The following is a 27,925-nucleotide window of genomic DNA, read 5'->3' on the forward strand; positions in this document are numbered from 1 at the left end:
ATAGGAACTCAGTAAATACCGGTTACGTGAGTGAATAAACGACAAATAGCTGCCCACCCACCACCTACTTCCCACTTTACTTGAACTGTGAATTACACCATTCTTTACCTTACATGGGAGAACCACGGTGTTTCTCCTTCCTCTCCCAGCTATCTATCCCAGAGTACCATATACAGGTTGAGTATCCCTTACCCAAAATGCTTAGGGCTAGAAGTATTTCAGATTTGGGATTTTTTTTTGGGGGGGGGTGGTAATTTTGGAATGTGTACATTGTTCTTACCTGTTGAGCATCCCTAATCCAAAAATCTAAAATCTGCAATGCTCAATGAGCATTTCCTTTGAGCATCATATCTGCACTCATAAAGTTTTAGAACGTGGAGTGCTTTAGATTTTGGATTTACAGATGAGGAATACTCAATCTATACATGTAAGAGAAAGGAAGGAGCCAGTGGTGCCATTTTTATTGCTATAGTAGCTGCCATGCTACACTTAAGACAATTCATGTTGACAGAGTTTGCCTCTTCATTGTGGTTCATTAACTATGACCAGATGCTGACACTTCTCCAAGTCATGGGAAATCAGGGAAGGGCCCTCCTTCCTTCAGCTATGTGGGAGTTATTTAGCCCTGCTTAGAGCCGGGCAGGTCAGCCCTGGTGTCAACGAGGCTTCAGCTCCTCAAACAGAAGCTCAGAAGAAAATCAGTAAATGGGCATGAGATAAGAATGCCAGCCACTTCTCAGTGTTAATTCAAGTACTATGTACAACTGCGCCATTGCTAAATTTCAATCACACATCAGCCTCACTGCTGAATACTGATCACATGAGCTGGCTTTGTCCTGCAGCACAGCCAGAGGTAGAAATCAGGACATAGCACTACTGCCATAAGTTTCAGACTGAGTCTAACAAAGGGAAATTTGGACCAATTTAGAATATTGGATTAAGCCCATAAAAAATAAAATTCATGCTGAACTTATTCCAGAAAGAGAATAACATGCAAAATAATTATGGAGAGTTCTAGTTATACTACCATGTATAATACCAACATAATATTCTAACTTGTATTTCATTACTTATAAAATTGTCCAGGTTCTGGAGTCAAGGCAGTACGGACCAAGTGTCACAAAGAGTATACTCAATGAGTACAGTAATTTATAAAGCATTACAAGTTTTCTAAAACCACATTTTTAAATTCAAGTCTTTGCCAAGTAAATGACCAACAAAATTAGAGCTGCAACTAAATTACAGTGATTATGCAACTCTCAAGTTGCAGAAATCTGTGTTAAAAAAGTATAGAATTAAATCATTAGTAAGTGCAAAAGACAAAATAAATGTGAATATATTTAAGTTTAGTATATCCTTTTGGAACAACAGCTTTGACTAGTGAGCACTTGAGGTCACTTATTTTTTTTTCTGAATGTAATTTTGCATGGCACAACCATCAGTAGTTATACCACAGACCATTTCTTAGGAAGCAAGCCTTTACCATCCATGATTTAGAGCTAAGCAAAGAAGCAAACCTGCATCCTTCTAGAGTTTAGGAATTCTGCAAATCTGTTTCCTCAGTGACTCGGATGGGCTTGCACCCTATCCCTCAAGCTGAGGAATATTGTAATCTCTGCAGAAGAATGTATGCATTCATGGAGTGTCTTTTCTAAAAGCTCTGGTCTCAAAGCTCCAAATATAAAATTTACATAAAACTTGAATCACTGAAGCATGGATTTCTTCTAAATCTCTCATCACCCACATTATTATGATGCTTTCTTCCATTTCCCAACTTCCTATCCCTTCCAAACCCCTCAATCTGTTTGCTCAATCCACCCTGAACTCTCTCTCTCCCAGTTCTAGTCAAATCTGGCATCCATGTTTCGTCTGCTCAGCAGGAGAGTAATTTCAACAATCTTCTGCTCTTTATAAGATCAGTTTATTCCTCCCAATATAAAAATTAGTTTCAGATGAACCTGGTTGCTGGCACTCGGCTTGGTTCCATTCTGGTACTAGCAAGGAGAGCAGATACTTCCTGTTACACTATTTTTTAGAGCAAAGAATCTGGGCACTATGTTAGACCCAGAACAAAACTTTTGCAATTTACTTCTTTAAAATATAGCTGAGTTTCAATAATCTAGATTCTCAAAAGAGATCAACTGAAATTATGATTATGGGAATCTTTTCAGTTTACTTTTAAAATGGTTCAGGTAAATTATTCCTCCATTTAGCAAGCTATAATAGGTCATCAAGAACACAAATCTTATGAAAATAACCAGTGCTGTATTCTTGCAAACATACAGAGGTTGTAAGTAGGAAGCCAAGAGCATTATCTTAACATCTTACAACTTAATTAGCTTTTAGGAGATAATAAATACTGGTAGGTAAGTAAATATACTGCCTTGGAAATAAGGATATTAGGGGAAGAATTCTAGAAGATCTGTTCACAGTGATACAGAAAAATCAAGCAAGACATTCTTTTTTTCTTTTTTAGACGGAGTCTTACTCTTGTCGCCCAGGCTGGAGTGCAATGGTGCAATCTCGGCTCACGGCAGCCTCTGCCTCCTGGGTTACAGCGATTCTCCTGCCTCAGCCTCCCAAGTAGCTGGGATCACAGACACCCACCACCACACCTGGCGAATTTTTGTATATTCAGTAGAGATGAGGTTTCACCATGTTGGCCAGGCTGGTCTTCAACTCCTGGTCTCAAGTGATCCACCTGCCTGGGCCTCCAAAAGTGCTGGTGTGAGCCACCGCACCCAGCCGCAAGACATTTTTTACACACAGAATGATCAAGACGATCTACATGAAGCACAATCAAAAGAAGCAGAGTCCCAGGGGAAAGGGAAGTTGCCACAGTTTTCCTTTAGGTCTCCTACATGTCTCCTATCAGTCCCTGCACATTTCCACTCATTAATTCAGTACCAGTCGTGGAGCCATCTGTGAGTGTTTTTATCATCATAACCTTAGGTTATCCTCTTCGTAAATCCCAGCAACCCCTGAGCTATGCTTTCAGGTATGGTTTACTTTGATGCATACATGCTTTGAGGCTCTGAATTATGCAGTACCTCTTAGTGTCTTCAAGTCTTTGTATAAGTGAAAGCAATCTCCTCTCTCTTTTATCACACAACAATATGATTTCGTATGGTTTATCTTACCTTCACACGTACGGCCATCTGCAGAGATTGAGAAACCCTGTTGGCAGACACAATGGAAAGAACCCTCTGTGTTTAGGCACTCCCCTTGTGGACCACAGAGCCCTGGATGTTCACATTCATTAATATCTGTAATTTAAAATAGAGTCTTAAAAACTTGAAAAAAATCGGTTTCATTCCCATATACTATGAAACAGATGGTAAAGAAATCTATTATGACATGGCTGGACATTTACTTAGTGGAACAACTATACCATTTGTCCATAAATCAACCACAGGACAAGCTGAGTTATGAGAGAGAAACTATTTAGGTTGAGTTAGGAAATAGCCAATGTACAATCATTTTTGACCTGCAAAAAAAGCAATTTCATAGGTTCAACCCAAAGCCACCCTTATTTTAGACATATGGGGCTTGAGGAATACTCCACAACTCTGAGAGATGCTCTTCATTGGTGAGAATGCTGTGTCCTTCTTTGCCCTCTCCCATTGCCATGCACACAGCTGTTATAGTCTGTAGTACCTTGTTACATTCCTGCCTATCCATCCCTAGGATGTGGGCTTCTTAAGGGCAAGGCTAGACATGTCTTATTTATAGTATTTGGCTCATAAATGGCACTTCACAAATGTCTGCTGAATATATAAATGAAATAGACTCCAATCTATAACTCATTGGAAATGGGTAACAGAAATAAAATACAAGTAAAAGAAGGCATGTTTAGTTATTTTAGAGACAGGGTCTCACTCTTTTGCCCAGGCTGCAGTGCAGTGCATGATCATGGCTCACTGCAGTCTCAAACTCCAGGGCACAAGTAATCCTCTCTCCTCAGCCTCTCGAGTGGCTGGCACTAAGGTACTGGCCCCATGCCTGGCAAATTTTTTAAATTTTTGGCAGAGATGGGGTCTCACTATGATGCCCAGGCTGGTCTGGAACTCCTGGCCTCAAGTGATCCTCCTGTCTTCGCCTTCCAAAGTGCTGCAATTACAGAGGTGAGCCACCATGCTTGGCTGAGAAGGCCTTTTAGACCATGAAAATTCGTATTTGCATGGTTTCCGATGATGAAATCAGCGAATGAGGGCTCAGTGCAGTGCCTACCACACAATGAAGCGTCAAAAAGCAGTAACTACTATTAAGAAGACTCATGAACAGATCATGCCATACACTTGTGTTGTCGACTTTATGCTCAGCTTGTCCTCAGTGTAATTGTGCTCCCCGTGGCCAGGGTCAAGGGCTACTTCCAAACACTGATAACACATGGACTGTTTACTATAAGTAAAAGGCTCTTTCAAACCAGTTCTAATTATATTGGCTAACAGTGCCCAAGATGACAACATAAAGCGCCTAGAGAAAGTTTCACCTGTTCACAATGGTTCTGATACACGCAACTGCCTAACTGTTGGTTTACTCATCTGTGTCCCTCATTACACTGATGGCTCCTTGATAAACGATCTCAGCTGAAAAGCTCTGAGTTCCTGACTCCTATTGGGTACACTGCAGGGTCTTATGAATGTTTGTCCACCACAAAATTTCTCAGTTATTTTCCTTCTCCGCTAACTGAATGGTGACTGGTGAAGGTTCTTTTAGTTAATTGGGGGTCATAAAAATGATCCCACGTCCTTAGCAGCAGCATTCAGGAGGCATACCTCCACTAAGGTCGTTTTCCTATCTTCCCCAAGTCTCGTAGGCCCTCCCTTTATCTCTTACAAAAGAGGTCTTCAGTACAGGAACCCACATGAATACTGCAAAGCTTAATAAGAACAGGGAAAAGGTACAGAATGTATGTTCTTCCTATTGGCTGCTACAACACACTTAGCCACTGACCCAGTGGTCCTCAATAAAGTCATCCCTTTCCCTACAGCCAGAATCTCCTGAAGCTCTTCTTTTTGACTTGTTGATCTTCCCGTGCAACAGAAATTCTGGCAATTATTGGTTTAAACGTCTTCCTTTATTAATCTTGAACTCTTTAGCCTTCCATCTGCAACATAATTCAGATTATTTGGCCTGCCCATCGCTGAATAAAAATAAGAAACCCAACAGGAATTACTCATACTTTCTTAACAATTCTCCTATTCTTGTTACTGTCACTAGTTTTTAGATATTTCAAGGAAGGTCAATGAATCATTTTCTACTTATGTATTTCTCAATATGATTTTACTCTGTGAAATTCTTTACTTCTTTGATAAAATCTCTGACATTGTCTATGTTTGTTCTCTACCTATTGGTATTATCTTAGATTGGCCATCCTTTTTGAAGTTTGACCTCCTTTTGGTCCTCAGATCCACTCTTTATTTCCAACCTGCTGCCCAAGAATTACCTCTATCTGAGGAAGAAGGTGGCATGAAGTTCCACTGGCTTGGGGATCAAGCTCAGGACCTATATCCATCTTATTAAGCCCTAATAGCTACCTGAGACCCCTCTTCTTATTTTATCCTATGCCTCAGTGTGGCCCTTTAAAAACTACCTGCTTTGCAACTTTGCATAGGGAATAATGTGCACAAAGTTTTTGCATCAAAAAAGTCACTGATTAACACAAATAATTGTCTAAAAAGTTTGATGACGGGAACTGAAGATGAATTCCTAGACTTTTTTTTTTCCAGGAAACTGCTAAGAAAGAACAACATGAATATTTGGAACTAGGGAAACATATGCATTCAATTTGGATTGTACTTATTGAGGCATTTCTAAACTATGCTGCTAGTAACTTCGAGCCGAAAGCCAGACTATATTTAAGTTGGGTTTCTTTCATGGGTCCGCGATTCCACAGAAATTCATAATTTGGCATGCGTAAATCAAAACATGAAACTGAACTGCATTCTGAATCTCAAATGTATCCTGCCACATTTCTAAAGAGCCTATTAACATGGAATTTCCATACTGTCTGTATATCATCATTAGTTTTGTATGGGAAAGAAAATCTTAAACATGCTTCCAACTGAAAATGCCTTACTGAATATAGAAGTATTTTCAGAACATTAGGTAAGGTTTAAAGTTTATGCCTATCACACACTGTTATTCAAACATGTCCATGGTTATTAGCATTGCCATCAATTACATTTTCAGAATTTAAACAAACTCTGAAATCTACACCTCTCCACAGAATGCTGACATGATCAAGGGATTAGAGAAAAGTAGGCTACTAACTTCAGGCAGAGTGAAAGATCACAAAACTGCCTCTGGTGAAAGAGCGAAAAGGGATAATTCAAAACGAGGTGAGTATATACATGCCATCATATACAGCTTCTAACAGGAGGTGGTGGGTGATAAAACAGATTCACAGACACTATTCTTTAAACAGTACTAAGACCTACTTCAGAAATGCTTCTCATTTATTTGGATTTACATTTTTCAGACATATTAACTTATTCTGGAAAATAGGAATAAATGTGACAGAGAATGAAGTCAATTTAATAATGATTGATAGTCAATAAAACTCTGTATGTTTGGAGTAGTCACATATTTGAGAGGTGATATCAAACCACAGACACAAATTTAATATATTGAGAGAATGAAGTAGTGCAATTAATGAATCAGATAACTAAATTAGTTCCGTGTGACTGAACTCTAGAAGTTAAATTTATGCAATATGAAATCTTGGTCCATTTTTATTAAGATTTGGTTTTGCCTGTATTTGGCCAAAACAAATTGTGACGAGAAGAATTAGAAAAGAAAATATACTTTTAAGCCAAAAAGCCTATAATAAAAACAAGATTCAGGGTTTGGTTTCCTTTTTTTTTTTTTTTTCCATCTCTTGGTATTTTTATATAAATCAAGATTCATTTTGTTAAAAGGTAATAGTCCCAAAGTGGAAATATTCTCACATATATTTATAATTCAAATATTCCTTCTCTTTTGCATTAAATCCAAGCACATTTAATTTCTGCATTGGAAAAAATTGAATTTCACCTTATTGCATGAGGATGGCAAATAAATACATGATCTCAAATGAGGTACACGGTATATTTAAATCTTGGGATTTTTAAAATATCCGTCTTGGGTAAACATCAAGTGCAGGAAGGTGTATATTTAAATCTTGGGATCAGTAAAGGAATTAATTTTTAAAAACCTTGTGGCAAAGGTCCGTGTTTTTCATATCTCTGACACATGGCTGGGTGTGACTGGTAATATAGATATATAATTCCAGTGCCACTATCTTAGAGAGTAGATACCATCTTCTCCTACAAGAAGACTGTTATTTGGGACATGTGAGATGAGATATAATTTATGGCAATCCAGAATTTTAAAAAAATCATACATATTCAGTAATAGTGGGTAAAAAGTAACTCCGACAATTTTTTTTATTTATTTGTGCTTTGGGATACACTACACAGTTCCATAATGGTAGATAAAAAATAAGAAAAAAATAACATTTATTGGGTATCAGAAATAAACAGATATAAAGGTAAAATAAGTGTGAATTTCCCATGGAAAATATAAACATGGGTTTACTAACACTAGTAAATAGAGGAAAGCTTGTGGGGCAAGTCAGGTATAGCTAAAAATGTTGGGATACAGAATCTAGAGAATTTAATTTTTTTAGCTATGGTGTTGAAATGACTCAATGGGCTACCTTGTGAGAGAAATCACTTAATTTCACTTTCTTCTTTCTTTTGGCTATAAATGTAACAATAATTGGTATGGCAATGTAGGGAAGAGTAGTGGGAAAAGACCCTGGGTTCAAATCTCAACTTTACCACTCATTAGAGAGCAGCATACTCCCTAACTTCTCGGAGCCTCAGTTACTCATGCACAAAATGAATACAAGAAAAGCTACCTCTGAAGGTGCTGTAAGAATTCGAAGAGACACCAAGATACCTACAGTACTCAGCACACTGAAGAAGCTCAGTTACAGCTGCTGTGATTGTTATTATTAGTACCTGTGTTGTGTTGCTGTGTTTTCATTAGTACCCTTCATGCACTGTACAGTTTGGAAGATTAAACATGACAGCACATTGAAAAAATATAAGATCCTCTTCTTCATGACTTTGACCAAATTATTAGTGAGGCTTTTTAGGAAGAGAAAAAGCAATGGTGAGCCAGGTGCAGTGGCTCATGCCTGTAATCCCAGCATTTTGGAGGCCAAAGCGGGGGGATCACAAGGTCAGGTGTTCAACACCAGCCTGGCCAAGGTGGTGAAACCCCGTCTCCAGTAAAAATACAAAAATTTGCCGGGTGTGGTGGCAGGCGCCTGTAATCCCAGCTACTCAGGAAGCTGAGGCAGGAGAATCGCTTGAACCTGGGAGGTGGAGGTTGCAGTGAGCCAAGATCATACCACTGCACTCCAACCTGGGTGACAAGAGTGATACTCTGTCTCAAAAAAAAAAAAAAAAAAAAAAGCAATGGCGGGCACTGGATAAAAATAGAGTCAGAAAAGGACAGATAATTACCACCTATGAGACAAAATAAAATATGCCCATAAAAGATGCTATAAAGATAATTTAGAACCCAGTACCAAGGTTACAGCATGGAATAAACAGTAAAGTACAGGTGACCTCAGCATGGAAGCACGCAGTGAGGACACGGCTCTTATTCGTGTGAGTTTCAGTTGACACTATGCTGGAAAAAGCAACACCTTCCTGCACTTGATGTGGACCCAAGACAGCTATTTTAATATCAAAAATTGACATAGATTATTTACATATAAATCACATGGCAAAACCACAGACTATCATCTGGAAACATGGCAGAATTGAAGAATTACGTAAATAATGACTGGGGAAAAAAGAGCAAGAAATACCTTGACATGTTTTATTGTCATCTAGCTGAAATCCATCCGGACAAGTACAGTCATAGGACCCTGCAGTATTAATGCAGTCTCCTCTCTGGCAAACACTCTTGTCCTCCAAGCATTCATTGATATCTAAAAACCAATTTAAAAATTTTTAAAGACTAAATAAATCACATATCGGAAAATTAGACATTTCTCTTACATGTAAAAGTACACTATTTTACATCATTTATAATACATAATTTTAAATACATGACAACTTTTTAATTTTTTTTTTTTTTTTTTTTTTTGAGACGGAGTCTTGCCATCACCCATGCTGGAGTGCAGTGGCGCTATCTTGGCTCACTGCAACCTCTGCCTCCCAGGTTCAAGTGATTCTCATGCCTCAGCCTCCCGAGTAGTTGGGATTATAGGCGCCCACCACCACGCCCAACTAATTTTTGTATTTTTAGTAGAGATGGGGTTTCACCATGTTGGCCAGTCTGGTCTTCAACTCTGGACCTCAAGTGATCCGCCCACCTCAGCCTCCCAAAGTGTTCAGATTACAGACATGAGCCACCACACCTGGCCAAGAAATGGAACTTTTAAACATCAAATGAAATTAAATGGAAGAGGAAAAGTCAAAATTCTGTAGCAAATAATAATTTACTTGATTATACTGTTGGTGATGATAAAGACTTAAAATATTTCAAAAATACTTATTAAGTGTATCTTGAGCAACACTTGATCTATTTATACAAGCTTCTGTAGTATGCATTATAGAAAAAAATTTAAAAGTTTTCAGCATGGTCTTTGTCCCCAAGAGAAATGTTTGTTCAAAGAAACAAACTATATTGTATTATTAACAATAAAATAAACAAATGATATTGTATTATTAAACATAAAATATTACATTGTTTTATAAGTCCAAACCCATGTAACATAAGAATTGTCACAAAATATAATTATCTGACAAAGTAGTAGCATCAACTTTAGGGGTCATATGCATTTAGACAAAGAATATCATAAAGTTTAAAATAAAACTTTTGTGTAACAGAAGCATATCTGTAAATCTACTTATAGTAAATTTCACAGTAGGGTAGAATATGGGGGAGTCGGAAGAAGAGGGACTTTTGAACAGAAGGAGAACAGCAAGATCAAAAACCTAGTTTAAGTCACTTATTCAGCAGCTGTAACAAACAGGTTTGAGGTAGCCTGGATTTTAAAAAATGTTTTAAAATGTTTAAAAAAATTCATAGCAAACGCGCAACTAAAAGTGGTATACATAACCAATAATGAGTTTTGACTGTGAGAATGAAAGACAATTAATGGCCCCCCTTCACCGCATGAATGCGAGCAGATCTTTCTCAAGGGCTGCTGATTACCATGTTTACCCCTAGTCAAAGCTCATTATTCCTAATGTACTCCATGAGCCCTCTTCTGTTGTGAATGTGAGGATTTAAGTTATTAGCAACGAAGAAAGCTAAGAAACAAAACCTTCTTTGTTTTCTCAGAATTTGGCATTTTATGGCATTTCTTGCAAATAATTATAATTGCTGCCAAAATATGAGAGATTCCAGGAAGAAGTGAATATGGAGACTGTTGCCATCTGTCTAATACGCCCGGCTGTCTGGTTCAAGTACGGTGATACCGAATTTCATTTTTCTCCTAGAATCCAATCAACCAATTAACAGGCTTCTGTACTATTTATTCACAGGGCAAACAAAAGAGAAATAAGAGAGTGCCTTATCACTTCTTTCTATCAAATAAAACCACGTTATTATAATGACCGTTCACCCAGAATTAAAATGCTTCCGGGTACTGACCCTAAAACATAAAACATAGGTGATGTGAATTTGTCTCAACTAAGGCAGGTTCTCAACTTTTTCTTTAATGTGTTTTTCTAGCTTTACTGAAGTATAATGTACATAAAATAAATTGATCTACTTAAGAGTCAGCTCAATGAGTTTTGACAAATGTATACACATCCTTGTGACCACCATCCCAGTCAAGGAATAGGCATTTCCATCCCCAACACATTCCCTCTCACTCCTTTTGTGCTTTGGGGCTTCTTCCTCTCGGCATAATAGTTTTGAGATTCACCCAAGTTGCTGCGTGTATCAGTAGTTCTCTGGTCTTTATTGCTGGGTAGAATTCCATTGGATGAATGCACCATAATTTGTTTACTCATTCGCCTTTTGATAAGCATTTTGGGTTGTTTCCATCTGGGCCATTGTGAATAAGGTTTCTATAAATATTTCTAAAATCATAAGTCTTTGTGTGAACATATGATTTTACCTTTTTTGAGTAAATACCCAGGAAAAGGATGCATGGGTCATGGAATTAGGTTATATTTAAGTTTTGAACAACTGTTATCTAAAGTGGCTGTAGCAATTACATTGCCACAGGAAACGTATGAGAACTCCGATTGTTCCACATTTACTCTGACAGCTCTACAACTATTTTAATGGGTGTAAAGTAGACAATCAGTTTTGTTTTGTTTTGTTTTTGAGATGGAGTCTCGCTCTGTTGCCAGGCTGGAGTGCAGCGGTGTATCTCGGCTCACTGCAACCTCCGCCTCCCGGGTTCAAGCAATTCTCCTGCCTCAGCCTCCCAAGTAGCTGGGACTACAGGCGCCCACCACCACGCCCAACTGATTTTTGAATTTTTAGTAGAGACGGGGTTTCACCATGTTGGCCAAGACGGTCTCGATCCCTCGACCTTGTGATCCGCCCGCCTCGGCCTCCCAAAGTGCTGGGATTACAGGTGTGAGCCACTGCACCCGACTGACAATCAGTTTTTCCATTAACATTTCTTTCTTTGCTTTGTAGGAAATGGAGATAATGAAGCGAGGAGAAGCATATTTGATCAGTGACATTAAATAAAAAACTCAATTCAAAAAAGATCATAAGAGAATCCTGGGAATATGAATTTCTACAAGAAAAAACACTTCATAACCTAGATGTTTGCCTCAGCATAATGGAAGCATGTTGCTCTGTTCATGCTGGTTTTTTTTTTTTTTTTTTTTTTTTTTTTTGAGACTGAGTTTTGCTCTATCACCCAGGCCGGAGTACAGTGGCGTGATCTTGACTCACTGCAACTATTGCCACCCAGGTTCAAGCGATTCTCCTGCCTCAGCCTCCCCAGTAGCTGGGATTACAGGCGCCTGCCACCACGGCCGGCTAATTTTTGTATTTTTAGTAGAGATGGGGTTTTACCATGTTGGCCAGGCTGGTCTCGAACTCCTGACCTCAAGTGATTCACCCGCCTCGGCCTCCCAAAGTGCTGGGATTACAGGCGTGAGCCACCATGCCCGGCTCTGTTCATGTTACTTTAAAGCAATTTGATTCTCATTTATTTTCCAAAATCTAAGACAAATAATGAATGTGAGGGAAAAGAGCATTATTTAAAGTGTTTATAAATAATTATATACATTAGAAAGCTGAGCATATGTTAGGGTTAGGTTTAGTTTAAATTTTTTTTTGCAAGGCCTTTATCTGTCTTCAAAGCAATAAAAAGGTTGAACATTACGAGAGCACAACATGGTACTATTTCGTACCACCACCGGGGGTAGTGCGAAAATACATATTTTTCCTAGAAGTAGAGTAAAAGGTTTTAAGGGCAGGAACAGTGAATCACTGTCATCTTTCTACCAAGGCTGAGCTTGTTGAGGTCACCAACTACTTCCAGCTTGCTAAAAATCCCATGGTTAACTTTTGATTCTTCTGTTACCTAGCAATAACATTTGACACAATCCATCACTCCCTCCTCCTTGAAACACTTTCTTCTCTTGGATTCTGGGTTTTCTCCTTCTTCACTTGCCACTTTTTCCTCAATCTCCTTTGCTGGTTCTTACCCATTTCCTCACTTCTGAATGTTGGAGGGCCCGGGATTTATCTCTCTTCTAGCTACACTCATTCCCAATCAATTTCATGGCCTAGAACTCACCCCTAAATTCCAAATGCATAGATACAATTGCCTTTCAGATATCTTCCTTCAAATATTCATCTTGGGCATCGAAAGTGGAAAGTGCTCACGTGGGCCCCTCAGGTCTCCACATAGCTGGTTCCTGGGGCATCCACACCTGCTATTCCCTTGAACTGAATGCTCTACCCATAAATGATTAAGTGTTATCATCCCAGCGAGGCCTCTACTTGCCTCTTTATTTAAAATCACCACCCTTCCTCAACACTCCCCATATACCCCACTCTATTTTCTCTGTAAAATTTATTGCCATTTAACGAACTATGTATTTTACTTATTTATCATATATATATATTTTGAGACACAGTCTTGCTCTGTTGCCCAGGCTGGAGTGCAATGGCGTGATCTTGGCTCATTGCAACCTCTGCCTCCTGGGTTCGAGTGATTTTTCTGCCTCAGCCTCCTGAGTAGCTGGGACTACAGGCACACGCTGCCACGCCCAGATAATTTTTCTTTTTTTTTTTTGTATTTTTAGTAGAGACGAGGTTTCACCATGTTGGCTAAGATGGTCTCGATCTCCTGACCTCGTGATCCACCTGCCTCGGAACTCCCAAAGTGCTGGGATTATAGGCGTGAGCCACTGCACCCAGCCATTTATTGTATTTTTTCGTTATCTCCCACACTACAACGTAAGCTACAAAAGGGAAGAAATTTCTGTTTGGTTTATTGCCCTATGCCTAGAACAGTGTCTGGCACAAGCTCCACACTAAATAAATATTTGAACAAATACATAAATGAATGTATGAATGACTCTGATTTGGAAAGAAATACTATCCCACCTTTCCACCTTTTTAAAATTTTGTCCACAAATAAATGACCAAGAGCAAAGGGCACAGAGAAAAAGACATTGTAAGTAGTGAGTCATCTTCTCAGCTTTGTAAAGGACTGCAGGGAGCAACCTTAGTGAGGGATTGGGGAAAGGTTAAGGTAGACACGAGATTAAAGACTGTGCTTGGAGGGAACAAGTCACAGGCAGAGCCTTTGAAAGCTGAGATGCTCCAGACCCCTAAGAACGAGGACAATTGAGGCACATTCATTATCACAGAATGACTAGCTACCAAGCATGCTGGAGTCAGTAGCGCACAGAAGCAGGCACAACACTTGGGAGTCTGACTCTACGAGGAGGCCAGCAGGATGACAGGACAATAAGAAAACAAGGTCTTTGCCAGAGCTATTAGGGGAAAATTACACATGTAAACATAAAAGCCAACAAGAAAGATGGCTCTTCCTTGCACAGCTGTCAGAGGCATGTGAACAGTCATGGCTTAGTTAATTATGGCTAAATATCACTGGGGAGGGTCGGAAACATTGCTAGTTGGGAATTAGCAGGCTGAGGTGCTAACATAGTTTCAAAGGGAGCTCTAAATTAGTTGGATGGACTCCAGTCCTATTTATAACCCAGTACACTAGAGAAACTAGTCCTGACTTTAAAAGGGCCTGATTATATATTCCAAAAGAAGCTTTCTTACAGAACATAGTCATATCTTATATACATTAATAATGAAGAACGAGTTTGCTAAAAGCTTTTGTTTGACTTTTCATGCAATGGATGTTTTTGGAATAAAAACCTTAGACTTCTGTTAAAATGCTTACACATTAAAAGAGACAAAGCAAGGAACATGCCCTCCAATGAACATCAGTTACCCAAGACTTAATCAATGGTGCAGTTCCTTCTTGGCTTGGCCAGGAATCAGGACAGAGAAGATGCTGATGGTCAGTTTACATTTTTAGTGCCCTAGCACAGGGGTCCTCAATCCCTGGGCCATGGACCGGTATGGGTCCATGGCCTGTTAGGAACTGGGCGGCACTGTAGGAGGTGAGCAGCAGGGAGCGAGCATTACCACCTGAGCTCCATCTCCTGACAGATCAGCAGCTGGATTCGATTCTCATAGGAGGGCGAACCCTCTTGTGAACAGCGCATGTGAGGGATATAGGTTGCATGCTCCTTATGAGAATCTAACTAATGCAGGCCAGGCGCGGTGGCTCACGCCTGTAATCCCAGCACTTTGGGAGGCCGAGATGGGCGGATCACGAGGTCAGGAGATCAAGACCATCCAGGTTAACACGGTGAAACCATGTCTCTACTAAAAATACAAAAAAATTAGCCGGGCATGGTGGCAGGCGCTTGTAGTCCCAGCTACTCGGGAGGCTGAGGCAGGAGAATGGTGTGAACCCGGGAGGCGAAGCTTGCAGTGAGCTGAGATCGCGCCACTGCCCTCAGCCTGGGTGACAGAGTGAGACTCCGTCTCAAAAAAAAAAAAAAAAAGAGAATCTAACTAATGCCTGATGATCTGAGGTGGGACAGTTTCATCCTGAAACCATCCCCTCAACCCCGTCCAGGGAAAAACTGGCTTCCACGAAACTGGTCCCTGTGTGCCAAAAAAAGTTGGGGACCACTGCCCTAGAATATACCTTACCAGTCACTTAGTTCTAGAATAGATTCTTCCATAAATGTCTCCCTCCAACACCACCAACCCTCCCACCTTGCGATGCCACTATCTAGAATCATTATCATTTACCCATATATTAGAGAGTTCCTAAAACACAACTTTTTCATACATAGTCACATCTTATATTATCACTTATCTGACCTATTTCTCAATAGGGGTGTGTGTGCGTGTGTGTGTTTGTGTGTGTGTATGTGTATGTGTGTGTGTGTGTATGTATAAAAATATTAGCTGGCCGCCACCACGCCCAGCTAATATTTGTATTTTTTTAGTAGAGACAGGGTTTCAGCATGTTGGCCAGGCTGGTCTCGACCTCCTGATCTCAGATGATCCGCCCGCCTTGGCCTCCCAAAGTGCTGGAATTACAGGCATGAACTACCACATCTGGCCTCAATAGGTATATTGATTACAACTTTTCACTGGTGTTATTAACTCTTTGAGGAACATGATCACCTTAGGATAAAATCTTAGAAGTTGATTTACTGATTCATTAACTCCTGACCTCAGGTGATCCGCCCCCCTTGGCCTCCCAAAGTGCTGGGATTACAGGCGTGAGCCACCACGCCCGGCCTCAATAGGAATATTGATTATAACTTTTCACTGGTGTTATTAACTCTTTGAGGAACATGATCACCTTAGGATAAAATCTCAGAAGTTGATTCACTGATTCATTAACAGTATACACTTTAAGGCCTTTAAAACGCTGCCAAAATTGCCTTCCCGAGGGTTGGGTCATTTACACTCCCAGCAGCAGGAGGATACGGGGCTCAGCCACTTGTGACTGCTTCTGCCAAGTTCTCTGGTCAGAAATGTAGATGCTGTAAATGACAATAGATCTTTCCCAATCAACTGGACTGGTAGTGAAAAAGGATCTGGGGCTGCTGAAATGTGTGTGTCATGAAACCATTCACCAAAAGGCTCATCCACTTCTCACAAAGGTGGGGTTCAGACCCTCCTTCAAAAACTTGGACCCTGCATGGGAGACACAACCCTGCCAACATGCATATTTCTGGTTTCACAACTGACAGGCTCTAAATGCAGCAAAGCCTCAGGTGGGCTGGGAAAAAGCTTGTTACTTAGGTGGACAATGAACACAGAGAAAGGTCACAAGTGACAAACTGGTGGTAAAAGTGAAAAAGAAGCCCACTGGGAGAAGATATTCCCCGCTCCATAAGCAGGCCTGGTTCAGTCACCCAACCACTGCAGAGACCTTCTTAGCCAAACAAGTAGTGAAAGTGGTTGATGACTGCACGATACTGGACATGTGGGAAATCTTTCAGAAATATTTTATGCAAAAAGCCAAAAACTGAATTGATGTTTGGCTCTGAAAAACCTTCTAATTACCTGGAAAATTAAGTTGTATTTACTTATTTGGAACATTTAGAAGTTGGTTCTGCATAAATAAGGTGTTACAGTTCAGAACTATGTACCCAGTATAAACCATCTATAGCTGGTAAAGTTAAACTGATTCTTTTATGCCTTTGGCTGGCACAAGTCTAAAAGACAGCTCCAAGCAGTGCAAAGATAATCTGGACTCTACTCCCTTCTTTGAATTATTTGTGTGACCCCGGGGAAGACACTTTGCAGGGACCTAATGTCTTCACTATGAAATCAAGAGATGAGGTTCAAAGATCAAGGCTGAGATGATGCCCAGATTTCCCTCCGATCTGGGCATTTTATGATTCTGAAATCAGGAGCAATTCTTACCTTCACAGTGGTCTCCAAGCCCAGATGCTCTGTAACCCTGGTCACACACACATTGAAAAGAGCCCTCAGTGTTCCTGCACTGCCCATGAGCACAGAGATGACGGTGCTGGCATTCATCAATGTCTATGAGCAAGAGAATACAAAGAAACTGTAGAAGTGGTGCTTCAAAAACATTTTCAATCAGTCTCAATTGGATCAGTGTAAATTCTAGAAAGACAATGTTGATACAAGTAATGACCATCATGTATTGTCGCTTTTGTAATACTATCTCAGGAGACTTTTTTGCTTCTCAAATATTCAGAGTGTACATGAAGACGTGGATATTGTTTCTTTATGAAACAATGGCCTTATACAGTGTGGATTCTGTTCTTAAATAAGAAATGGTGTTTCCTCTCAAGAACTCTGGACACTTGTGGTTGACACAGGTGAGATCATAATATCTTCAAGTTCAGGAAGCACATACTTATTGGGAAGTGAAGTATTTCTGTGCGCAATTCAATGAAATGTTTCTTTAAAAAGTCTAAGGTCAACCCTAGCAAATCCAGAATCCTCACTATCACCTGTAGGAACAGAACATATTTTGCAAACTTTATCTCTAAGGGGGACATTATTACAGTTTTATTGAGAAGTCTTCTTTAGCGATTTTTTTAAAAGACAAAATTTTTCAACGTTAAATACAAAAATTAAGGTTATTAACATTCCACAGCATAAAGCAGCCCGATATAATGACTTTCTAATTGCTGAAATCCAAGTATATAAAACCTTTAAATTAATTTACATGTTTAAATGGAAATTACCTTCTGTAGTAAAGAATTACACAGAGAGCAATAATTTTTCTTCTTAATACTAATGCCTAGCCATTGATAGCTAATGCCATAGGTTTTCAAATTTAACTGTCTTCAATCTTGTTTTATTGACTTTCCTAACTTATGTTTAAGTCCTGGCTTTCTGGCACTATAATGCAATTATCTGGGTAATTTTTAAAAGGTAAACTCACTTGATTGAGCGTACCTTTTTCAGACCAGGAGCTTTAAGCTGAAGTTTCAGTAGTTCATGTTACTATCCTCTTACCTTCACACTGGTCTTTAGCTGCCGACAGCTGGTACCCCTGTCCACAGGTGCACCTGAAGGAGCCCTCGGTATTTTTGCACTGCCCGTTTACGCATAGATTCCCTTGCTGACATTCATCAATATCTGCAAACACAACAACGGCAATTTTTCTGAAAAAGAGACTACCCAGGAGAATGCAGTGCTCCCTGCAATGCATTCTGGGGTTAGTGTAACAAAAATAATAGTACTTCTTATGTCTGGCACTACACACTTTAGTATGTATCACTCCACCCATGCTGTTGTATCAACCTCAGTATACTGATCTATAGAACAGAAATAACTAAAAATAGACAATAAATCAATTAGCTACTTATAATAATCATACTCCTCGCCATCAGTGTCTTGGAATACAACATGAAATATTTTCGAGCTGCAAACAGAAGGCAGAACCTGATGTAATATAATGTCACTCAGACAGTTTGTAGACCTGTTTAGTTGCATGAAAGAAGTCAGAAGGAAAACTCGACTAGGAATTTGAAAAACAAAACCAAAAACATAAGCAGTTATGGAAGGAAACAGATAATTCTACTTTGTCTAGAAGTTGAACTATAAGGCCAAACAGTTGTATAAAGAACTCTGGCTCATTTTCAAAGTAACAAGGAAAGCCAAGAGAAATGGTAGTATTATGATGACTGCTGAATACCAAAGGAGAAAGTGATAAGTGAGGATTTTTAAACATGCTTTGACAAGATAAAATCACTAACTGAGAAAGAAGATAATTCTTAATAAGTGTCCTAGAAAATGTCATGTATACGAAGTTATACAACTGAAGCAAAGGACTGGCTTCATCAATAACTTGAACACGTCTGGTAAGAGTAGAGTCTTCCAGATGTTTTTGTTTGGCCATTATATTGGTCTGGCCTCAGCAGATAATTCTGTCTTGCCTTGTCAGTGCAAATACAGCCTCAGAATGTTCTGCTGAATGGCTAGCCAACTTATAAGAGTTTATGATTATTAAAACATGGTAGGTACAACTGATCTTCATCACCTACATGACAGGTTTGTTGTGAAGATTACCGAAGGGAATAGATATAAAACACTTTAGCCCTATACTCACAGGAGGAGAAAGGAGCCCTAATCTAAAGGGAGTATTAAATAAAATAGGGGGATTTGTTTTTTAAAAACCATGTCCTATAGATCAATGTATGACTGTTGTTTTCTTCAAATTTTCTTATTTAAAATGCATCTAAAAGTGTCTGCCAGGAAAACTCAATTAACTGTATAGGCCTTTCACTCAAGTATTATTGACAATTATCTGTTTCTCCTGAGCAAAACTTCTTTTTTTTTTTTGAGACAGAGTCTCGCTCTGTCGCCAAGCTGGAGTGCAGTGGCACTATCTCGGCTCACTGCAACCTCCGTCTCCCGGGTTCAAGCGATTCTCCTGCCTCAGCCTCCCGCCCAGCTCATTTTTGTATTTTTAGTAGAGAGGGAGTTTCACCATGTTGGCCAGGATGGTCTTGATCTCTTGACCTCATGATCCGCCTGCCTCGTTCTCCCAAAGTGCTAGGATTACAGGCGTTAGCCACCACACCTGGCCGCAAAGTTTCATTTCTTAACCTCTAATGGGGCATTAACTTTTAAAATGTATCCAGATATAAGCAAGGTATCAGGTTATCCCTTCCTGAAATAGTTGAAATTGCTACTGAAATATTGAAATAGTTTCCTGAAATAGCTCACACAAAGTATTAATGTAATTGGAGTTCAAAAATTTGTTTCTTATTTTATTTAATATTTCATAGCAATTACTTTAGTTGATTAAAAACTTTTGTTTTACCAATTGTGTTCTCGGTCTCTTTGATTTATAAATAATTCCTGGCTGCCAATATTGTCTGTCCATAGAGAAATTAAACAAGGTAACTTTCATTTTAAAGATTATTTTATACCTTTCAAACACTGTAAGTCTCTTAGCTTTAGGAATGGTTGCCAGCAAAGATCAGCCTACGTCACTATTTTCTTTTAGCACATTCTATAAAATACTTGAGATGTCAGTTCACGAACTGAAGACCAACAATAGTTCTTGTAGCTGGCTGGATCTCACATAACATCTGACAACATTTTTAGTGCTTTGGAATCTTTTTGACTTTCTCATAGAAGACAACAAATTAAGCATTCCCATGTGAAGATGTCTGCAACAGAGATAGACCCTCCATTCCAAGGACTGTCAGGCTATGCCAGACATCTTACGTAACTCACTCATTTATGTTGCTAAGAATGTCAGGAGTAATTCATGACAAGTAATGACACATACACTTGGAATAACTTGAGGCAACACAGTTATCTTGAACAAGGTGATCTTTGGGTCTTTAAAATGACCAAGGGAACAAAGATAGATTAATTCTAGGGATAAAAATATTTTTCTTTTCTAATGAGGGATAGCATTTCTGAGCCAAAAGAAAGCTTTCTAATAAAATAGGAATGCTGGACAAATGTCTTCTTTCTTTTGTGCCAAGAATATCACACACCCCTGACATGTGAATGTACACCTGACATTATGTGAGGACCAGGGCCTTTCACCTCTGTGTTCTTCTTCCCAAAAACCCATGACCCCAGTTTAATCATGAGAAAAACATCAGATGGATCCAGAGTGGGGAAAAGCTACAGGAGTCTGGCCTATACTCTTTAAGACAGATAAGATCATGAAAACTAGGGAAAGATTCATTGGGGAGACAAGACAACTAAATGCAGTGTAGTATCCTGGATTGGATCCTGGAACAGAAAGAGGACGTGCCTGGAAAAACTTGTGAAATCCAAATAAAGTCCAGTGTTTAGTTTTTTGTTTTTGTTTTGTTTTGTTTTGTTTTGAAAAGGCAGGGCCGGGCGTAATGGCTGATGCTTGTAATACCAGCACTTTGGGAGGCCGAGGTGGGCGGATCACAAGGTCAGGAGACCATCCTGGCTAACATGGTGAAACCCCATCTCTACTAAAAATACAAAAATTAGCCAGGTGTGATGGCATGTGCCTGTAGTCCCAGCTGCCCAGGAGGCTGAGGCAGAAGAATCACTTGAACCTGGGAGGCGGAGGTTGCAGTGAGCCGAGATCGCACCACTGCACTCCAGCCTGGGCGACAGAGCGAGACTCCATCTCAATAAATAAATAAAGCAGTATATTAGATCCTAGCTCTGACGTGTAGAAGCTGTGTGAGCTTTCTCATCTGCAAAAAAAAGGGAACAATAATGCTTCCTACTAGAGCTGATATGAGGATTGCATGAAATAATACAGGGACAGAGATCATGTGGGAAGAATGAGTTAATGCATCGCAGGCTGTAATGGGAAGACGCCATTGGAATCGGAGTAGAGGTCAAGGTTAAATGCCAAGTGGAAGTAATAGCCCTTTCTCACCTCTAAGCTTTGGCATATGCTGTTTCCTCTGCCTGCCAAGTTTTACTCCCCTTTGTATTCAGTACTTCAAGACTAAGTGCAAATAGCAATACCTTTGTGAAGCTTTCCCAGACGCACACAAGCAGAGTTAGCCACACACTTCTTGGCTTTAACGAAACTTTGTTTATGCCTCTAATTTAGCAAACACCACCACCACCATGTCATGCTCTGCCCCTGCATTAACTCATTCTCTCTACATGATCTCTGTCCCTGTATTATTTCCTGCAATCCTCATATCAACTCTAGCAGGTACCATTATTGTTCCCTTTTATTTGCAGATGAGAAAAGTAAGGCTTAGTGAAGTAAGATACCGTAACTTATCCAAGCTCACACAGCTTCTACGCATCAGGACTAGCATCCGATATGCTGCCTTTTTTTAAAAAAACAAAACTAAATACTAGACTTTAGACATTATATATATATTACAATCTTGGATATTAGAGTGCTGTTAGTTGTCTTGTCTCCCCAACCAATCTTTTCCAGGCTCAGCTGGGATGGCAACAGCCAAGAGCAAGACAGTGGTAATGAGCCATTCATTCAACATGTGCTACTTTGAGCATCCCATTAGAGAGTCTGATCCCCTAATTTTAGGGATGACACAGTGTCTGGAAACCTGAGATTATTCACCCAAGGTCATACCATGAACCACTGGAAGAGCCACATCAGGTAAGCAGTGAGGAAGAAGACGAATATGAAAGGCAGGATAATCTTGAACAAGTACTTGGGTCCAAGTACTGCCCTGTGAAGAATCTTCACAGGGCAGTTGTGACATTGATTTGGATAGGTCAGAGAATGCTAGCTGAAGAATGCAACTGTGACAAGTAAGTTTGGACTATGAAAGAGGAGGACAGATTACAAGAGTTTTTATCAACAAGCAGATGAAAAAAATTAGGCAGATTAGGATGAAAGAAGATAAAATGGCAGGATATGAAAATAAACTAGATATAGCAATCAAAGATTAACCATGACTCCTAAGGCTTGAGATCCTCATCCACCATTGATCCAGTGTATGGGGGAAGAAATAATACCTTTCAGATGCTTCTCATATTTAATTTGGTCTGAGGAGATGCCTGGCTTAAGGAATCAGTAGGAAACTGTGGATGTGAGCCAAAAGAGAAGGGACCAGGAGAAATGGAGGTGTGCCCACGTTAGATGTTCCACTAGGAGTGGCCAAGATCCACTGTTGCTCTGTTGTATTATGGGAGCAAGGCATCAAATCCAGATGCCTGCATGTTCCCTACTGCCAGTGGAAGAGGCCTCGATTCTTATAGGATACCAGGGTATTCATTTACTACTTGCCTACCATAGTGAGAAATTAATTATCACCCTAGATCCTTCACTTACATCAAGACACTTAAGAAGAAAATGTTTACTTATTTCCTCTTTTACCCTTTGCTAGAACATACTTTTAGATGTAAAAGTAAGCAGAAAAGAAAAAAATCCACAGATTTGGCCATAAGAAAAAATTTTTTAAAAATCATAAAAAGAAAAATTAGGGAAGCCTTGGAGAAATTACAACAGTGTACCACCAAAAATGTATACGTAATGTACACATATTTATTATTATTATTATTATTATCATTGAGACTCTATTTTGAGTCTTGCTCTATCACTCAGGCTGGTGTGCAGTGGCACGATCTCAGTTCACTGCAACCTCTGCTTCTCGGGTTCAAGTGATTCTTGTGTCTCAGCCTCCTAAGTAGCTGGGATTACATGCGCATGCCACCAAGCCTGGCTAATTTTTGTATTTTTAGTAGAGACAGGGTTTCACCACGTTGGCCAAGCTGGTCTCGAACTCCTGACTTCAGGTGATCCATCTGCCTTGGGCCTCCCAAAGTGCTGTGTCCGGCCACATGTACATACGTTTATATATGTATTACATATATAAAGAGTTCGTATACATTGATTAAACAAATAAAAAGCCTGATAAATGAGAAATAATATTAATGGAAATTTTAAAAACAAATATAAATGTTAAGTATATAAAATAAATGTTTAAAAATTAGAAGTGTTCAGAGAATCACTAAAGGGAATGAACATATAAAAAAAATTAAACCTTTTTAGAATTAAAATAAATATATATTTGAAATGAGAATGTTCTCCTGTAAAAATAGTAAAAAGACCATGATACAATATATGTATCAAAACATCACTGTGTGCCCCATAAATATGTACAATATGGACAATTATTACATGCCAATTAAAAAAAAAACCAAATAGTAAAAAAATTCAGAACATTTTTGCCAGGCGTGGTGGCTCATGTCTGTAATCCCAGCACTTTGGGAGGCTGAGGCGGGTGGATCAAAAGGTCAGGAGTTCAAGACCAGCCTGACCAATATGGTGAAACCTCATCTCTACTAAAAATACAAAAATTAGCTGGGCATGATGGCAGGTGCCTGTAGTCCCAGCTACTCAGGCGGCTGAGGCAGGAGAATCGCTTGAACCTGGGAGGCGGAGGTTGCAGTGAGCCAAGATCGTACTACTGCACTCTAGCCTGGGCGACAGAGCAAGACTCTGTCTCCAAAAAAAAAAAAAAAAAAATTTTTTTACCCAATAATTCCACTTTTATGAATAAGGAAATAATTCTAAAGTTCAGACAAAAGTTTATTTTTAAAACAGACCTAGCCAGGTGTGGTGGCTCACGCCTGTAATCTCAGCAATTTGGGAGGCCAAGGTGGGCAGATCACCCGAGGTCAGGCATTCAAGACCAGCCTGCCCAACATGGTGAAACCCTGTGTCTACTAAAAATACAAAAATTAGCTGGGCATGGTGGGAGGCACCTGTAATCCCAGCTACTCAGGAGGCTGAGGCAGGAGAATCGCTAGAACCCAGGAGGCAGGGGTTGCAGTGAGTCGAGATCACGCCACAGCACTCCAGCCTGGGGGAGAGAGCAAGACTCCACCTCAAAAAAACACCCAAAACAAAGAAACAAACAAACAAACAAAAATTAGTCAGGCGTGGTGGCGTGCGCCTGTAATCCCAGCTACTCGGGAGGCTGAGGCAGGAGAATCACTTGAACTTGGAGGGTGGAGGTTGCAATGAGCCAAGATCATGCCACTGCACTCTAGCCTGGGCAACACAGTGAGACTTCAGCACAAAAAAAAAAAAAAAAAAAAAAAAAGACCTGTACCAGTTTTGTTCACTAAAGAGAAGCTGAAAATTTTTTGTTTGCTCAATACCTAAAGAAGAGCAAGAAAACTGTGATATAGGAATATACTAGAATATTGTGCAGCCTCTAAAAATAACGTTTGAAAAAAAGTTATGAATGGAATGTAAAACACTTATGGTAGGTATACTATTAAATGGCAAAAAGCAAGATATAAAATTCTACATAGAACAACATCTTTATATACAACATCCACGAAATATGAATATTCATTAATGACATGATGTGAGATTGTTACTTTTCTTTTTTCTCTATTTGCTAAATTTTCTAAAATGAGTGTATATTGGTTTCTTTCATATCAATTTTATTCAGAAATAATTCACATGCTATACAATTCCATTTAAAATGTACAATTCAATGGTTTTTAATATATTCACAGAGTTGTGCAACTGCGTGTATTGCTTTTATAATGAGAAAAAAAAATTTAGATGAACAGATCTGTGGCTCACAGACACTCTCTAAAAATACATTGTTTCCCTTTATGTAAATAGATATGCTCTGTATTTAACCACAGCAAGGAGCCACTTTCAGCCAAGCCAACCAATATGTGCTCTAAGTCGCTCGGTCAAAATAAACACAGGTAGCAGGGTTCCCTTTTCTAAGGCTAATTGCTCTAATCTATATTTAAATGAAGTTTAAATAAAAATGGGAAACTTGATCACAGTATTTACCTCTACAGTGCTTGTGGTCCGGAGTCCGGGTATAGCCTTTGTGGCATGAACACATGTAGGAGCCTTCAAGGTTGGAACAATCACCATTTGTGCAGACGTTTGGTTCCAGGCACTCGTCCACATCTTGAAGAATGTTGCGTAATGGAAAGAACAAAAAAAGAAGAAAAAGAAAACATGGATAAAGTTAAATTTGGTTAGAAATGGAAACAGTAGACCTTCAGAAGACCAGGCAGATTCTTAAAGATAAACTTTTAAATTAGCCCAAAGGAGAAAAAGCAGCTTGTCGTGAGCTAAATGGATGACGGTTCTATACTTTAACTTACCTTCTGAAAGTAACTCAGAACCAAATATGCTCTATGAATAAATTCAAGAAGTAAAGATGGCTTGTTGTAGGGGGGAGGAAGGAAGAGATGGCAGATTTAGTGCAACATCTCTACAAGAAAGAATTTTCCAAAGAACCAAAGATGGGTTGAGGTCTATTTTGGAAACTGATGAATTCAATAGGATGGGAGAGTTCACAAAAGCAAAAGATATGACTCATGACCCAGAGAAATCACAGAGAAGTTTTAACAGAAAGGTGAAAAAGAGTCCAATAAAAAGCTCTAAAATGGCAGTGAATCCATATGATAAAAACCAAGTAATCTAAGGGACAAACACAAGTTTGAAGGTAGGGCACAGGCTGAAGAGGTAGATAATAATAATAGCACCTAATCTTTATCAAGCACTTGCTACATGTGGGCATTAAAAGCTTTACATACATCATCTCATTTAATCCGAACAAAATCCTTATGGGCCAACCATTTTATGGAGGAAGGAACTGAAGCTTAGAGAATTTCAATAACCAGCCCAACGCCACACAGAAAATGGTGGTTCTGAGATTTGAACCCAAGCCTATCCTTTTAACCTGACTGCAAGTTTCTGTCACAGGCAAAGTTAAATCTAGTGATAGAAACAGTTAAAGAAAGAGAGAATGTATGAACTGATGTTTGTTTTTATTATTTGCTAACACAGCATTTATATTGAAAATAATCATCTAAAATTTACTTCATTAAAAAATATTAAGTTCCTACTATATATTACTATTTTTCAAAAATAAATAAACATGTAAGTTCTGTGCTCCATTTGAATGGCCCTGGGTAGGTCCACTGTATGTCGCAGTGACAGACACTAGTGAGGTATCAATAAGCAAAAACTTAAAAAGGAAAAACTTAAATCACAAAATGCTAAAACTACACATACAATAACACAATTAGGCTTAATCTTATAGGGGTCTATAACATAATCAAAGCATCTTAAGCCTAAGCCAGGCAAACAAGGAGGAAAAGACACATGACAGCATCTGTTTCACTTTTCAATGCTCACTACACCACGAAAGCAGCAAAGCTTTCTACCCTCTTAAGGCAGTCACAAGCACACTGACAATACAAACCCAGAGTCTAGATTGCATGCATTTGCATTGTATTAAGACTGTATTCTTTCTTATAGTTGAATGCAGAAACAGAGTTGTACTAAAATGTGGCAAACACGTATCTGTGAGTGTGCACACGGGTGTGTTCCCTGCGCATACTGAGAAGAGCCAAGGAAATGTCACCGCCTAGGTGCTCTGCGTTGCTTTCACAAAATATCACTAATTATGGTGAACTGACTCTAGTCCACGACAACAAAAATAGCACTTCCAGACTGACTCATTAACCACCCTTTCCTTGGTTGTGGGAATCCACTTCTGTAAACACTGAAGGCAAACAACTTGAAAGAAGAAGCCAAGCATTGGAGCCAAAGTAAATAATGGGAATGAGCCTAGACACCAGGCATAGAAATTCCAGACAGCAACAGGAAAATGTCATGTTTATATCTGGTTTTGTTTCAAAAATGTTAACAAGCTCAGAAATGTATGGATTGCTCTCTTTAATTATTCATGCACCAGGGAAAGTGATTTATAAGGCTGTAGAATATAACAGCAAAATCAATTTCTAAGACCATACTTTCTCTAGGTAAAGTAAATTCACAGACACTGCAGATTACCATTTAGGAGATACTTATAAAACTTCTATTTTTCTAGGCTACTCATGATTAATGATGAAGCAGAATGCCTTGAAATATCTAGGGTAGCCTGATGTGTTTATTCTTTCTTTACTTATTATAGACATAATTGCATGGAACCAGAATTCTGTCAAGCCAATCACCGTAGACAGAACAGTTTGAACTCAAAGTACATTGCCTTAATGAGACTATGCTCCTGAGAAAATAGCAAGACAGTAAAATATCACTAAAGAATCTCTACAAAGAAGGAAGGTCTCCAGAGAGCAACCACACGTAAAAACTCTTGGTGGATGCAAATAGTGTAAAATTAATTCAGCATTGTATCGTTGGCCCAGATTTCTCTCCTAAACTGTAGAAGCATGCATCCAGCTGGTAAGTCTACTGGACATCTCCTTGATGTCCCCCAGGTACCTCTGAGTCTTTATGGCCAAAACTGACCCCTCCTCTGTCTTTTCTTTATGTTATTTTTCATACCAATATCTAGTATCATTATCTACTCAAATGCCCAAGTCAGAAACCTGAGTCCTTATTTTTACTCTCCCTCTTTCCTCACATTGTTATTGCCCAGGCATACCAATCTGC

The 27,925-nt window shown here is 39.3% G+C and overlaps 1 protein-coding gene across 15 annotated transcripts in view; it reads right to left on the reverse strand.

Moving 5' to 3' along the window:
• Positions 1-27,925, reverse strand: part of LTBP1 (latent transforming growth factor beta binding protein 1) — a 450,758-nt gene that overhangs the window by 81,215 nt on the left and 341,618 nt on the right. For all 15 annotated transcript variants that reach the window (XM_009442275.5, XM_515398.8, XM_063789991.1 and 12 more), the window contains 5 exons: positions 25,304-25,426; positions 18,049-18,171; positions 16,978-17,100; positions 8,870-8,992; positions 3,141-3,266 (listed from right to left, as the gene is read on the reverse strand). In XM_009442275.5, coding sequence (XP_009440550.2) covers positions 3,141-3,266; positions 8,870-8,992; positions 16,978-17,100; positions 18,049-18,171; positions 25,304-25,426 — 618 coding nt within the window. The remainder of the gene's footprint in view (positions 1-3,140; positions 3,267-8,869; positions 8,993-16,977; positions 17,101-18,048; positions 18,172-25,303; positions 25,427-27,925) is intronic.

This window comes from Pan troglodytes, chromosome 12, assembly GCF_028858775.2.
Source record: "Pan troglodytes isolate AG18354 chromosome 12, NHGRI_mPanTro3-v2.0_pri, whole genome shotgun sequence".
In the NCBI taxonomy this organism is placed as follows: domain Eukaryota; kingdom Metazoa; phylum Chordata; class Mammalia; order Primates; family Hominidae; genus Pan; species Pan troglodytes.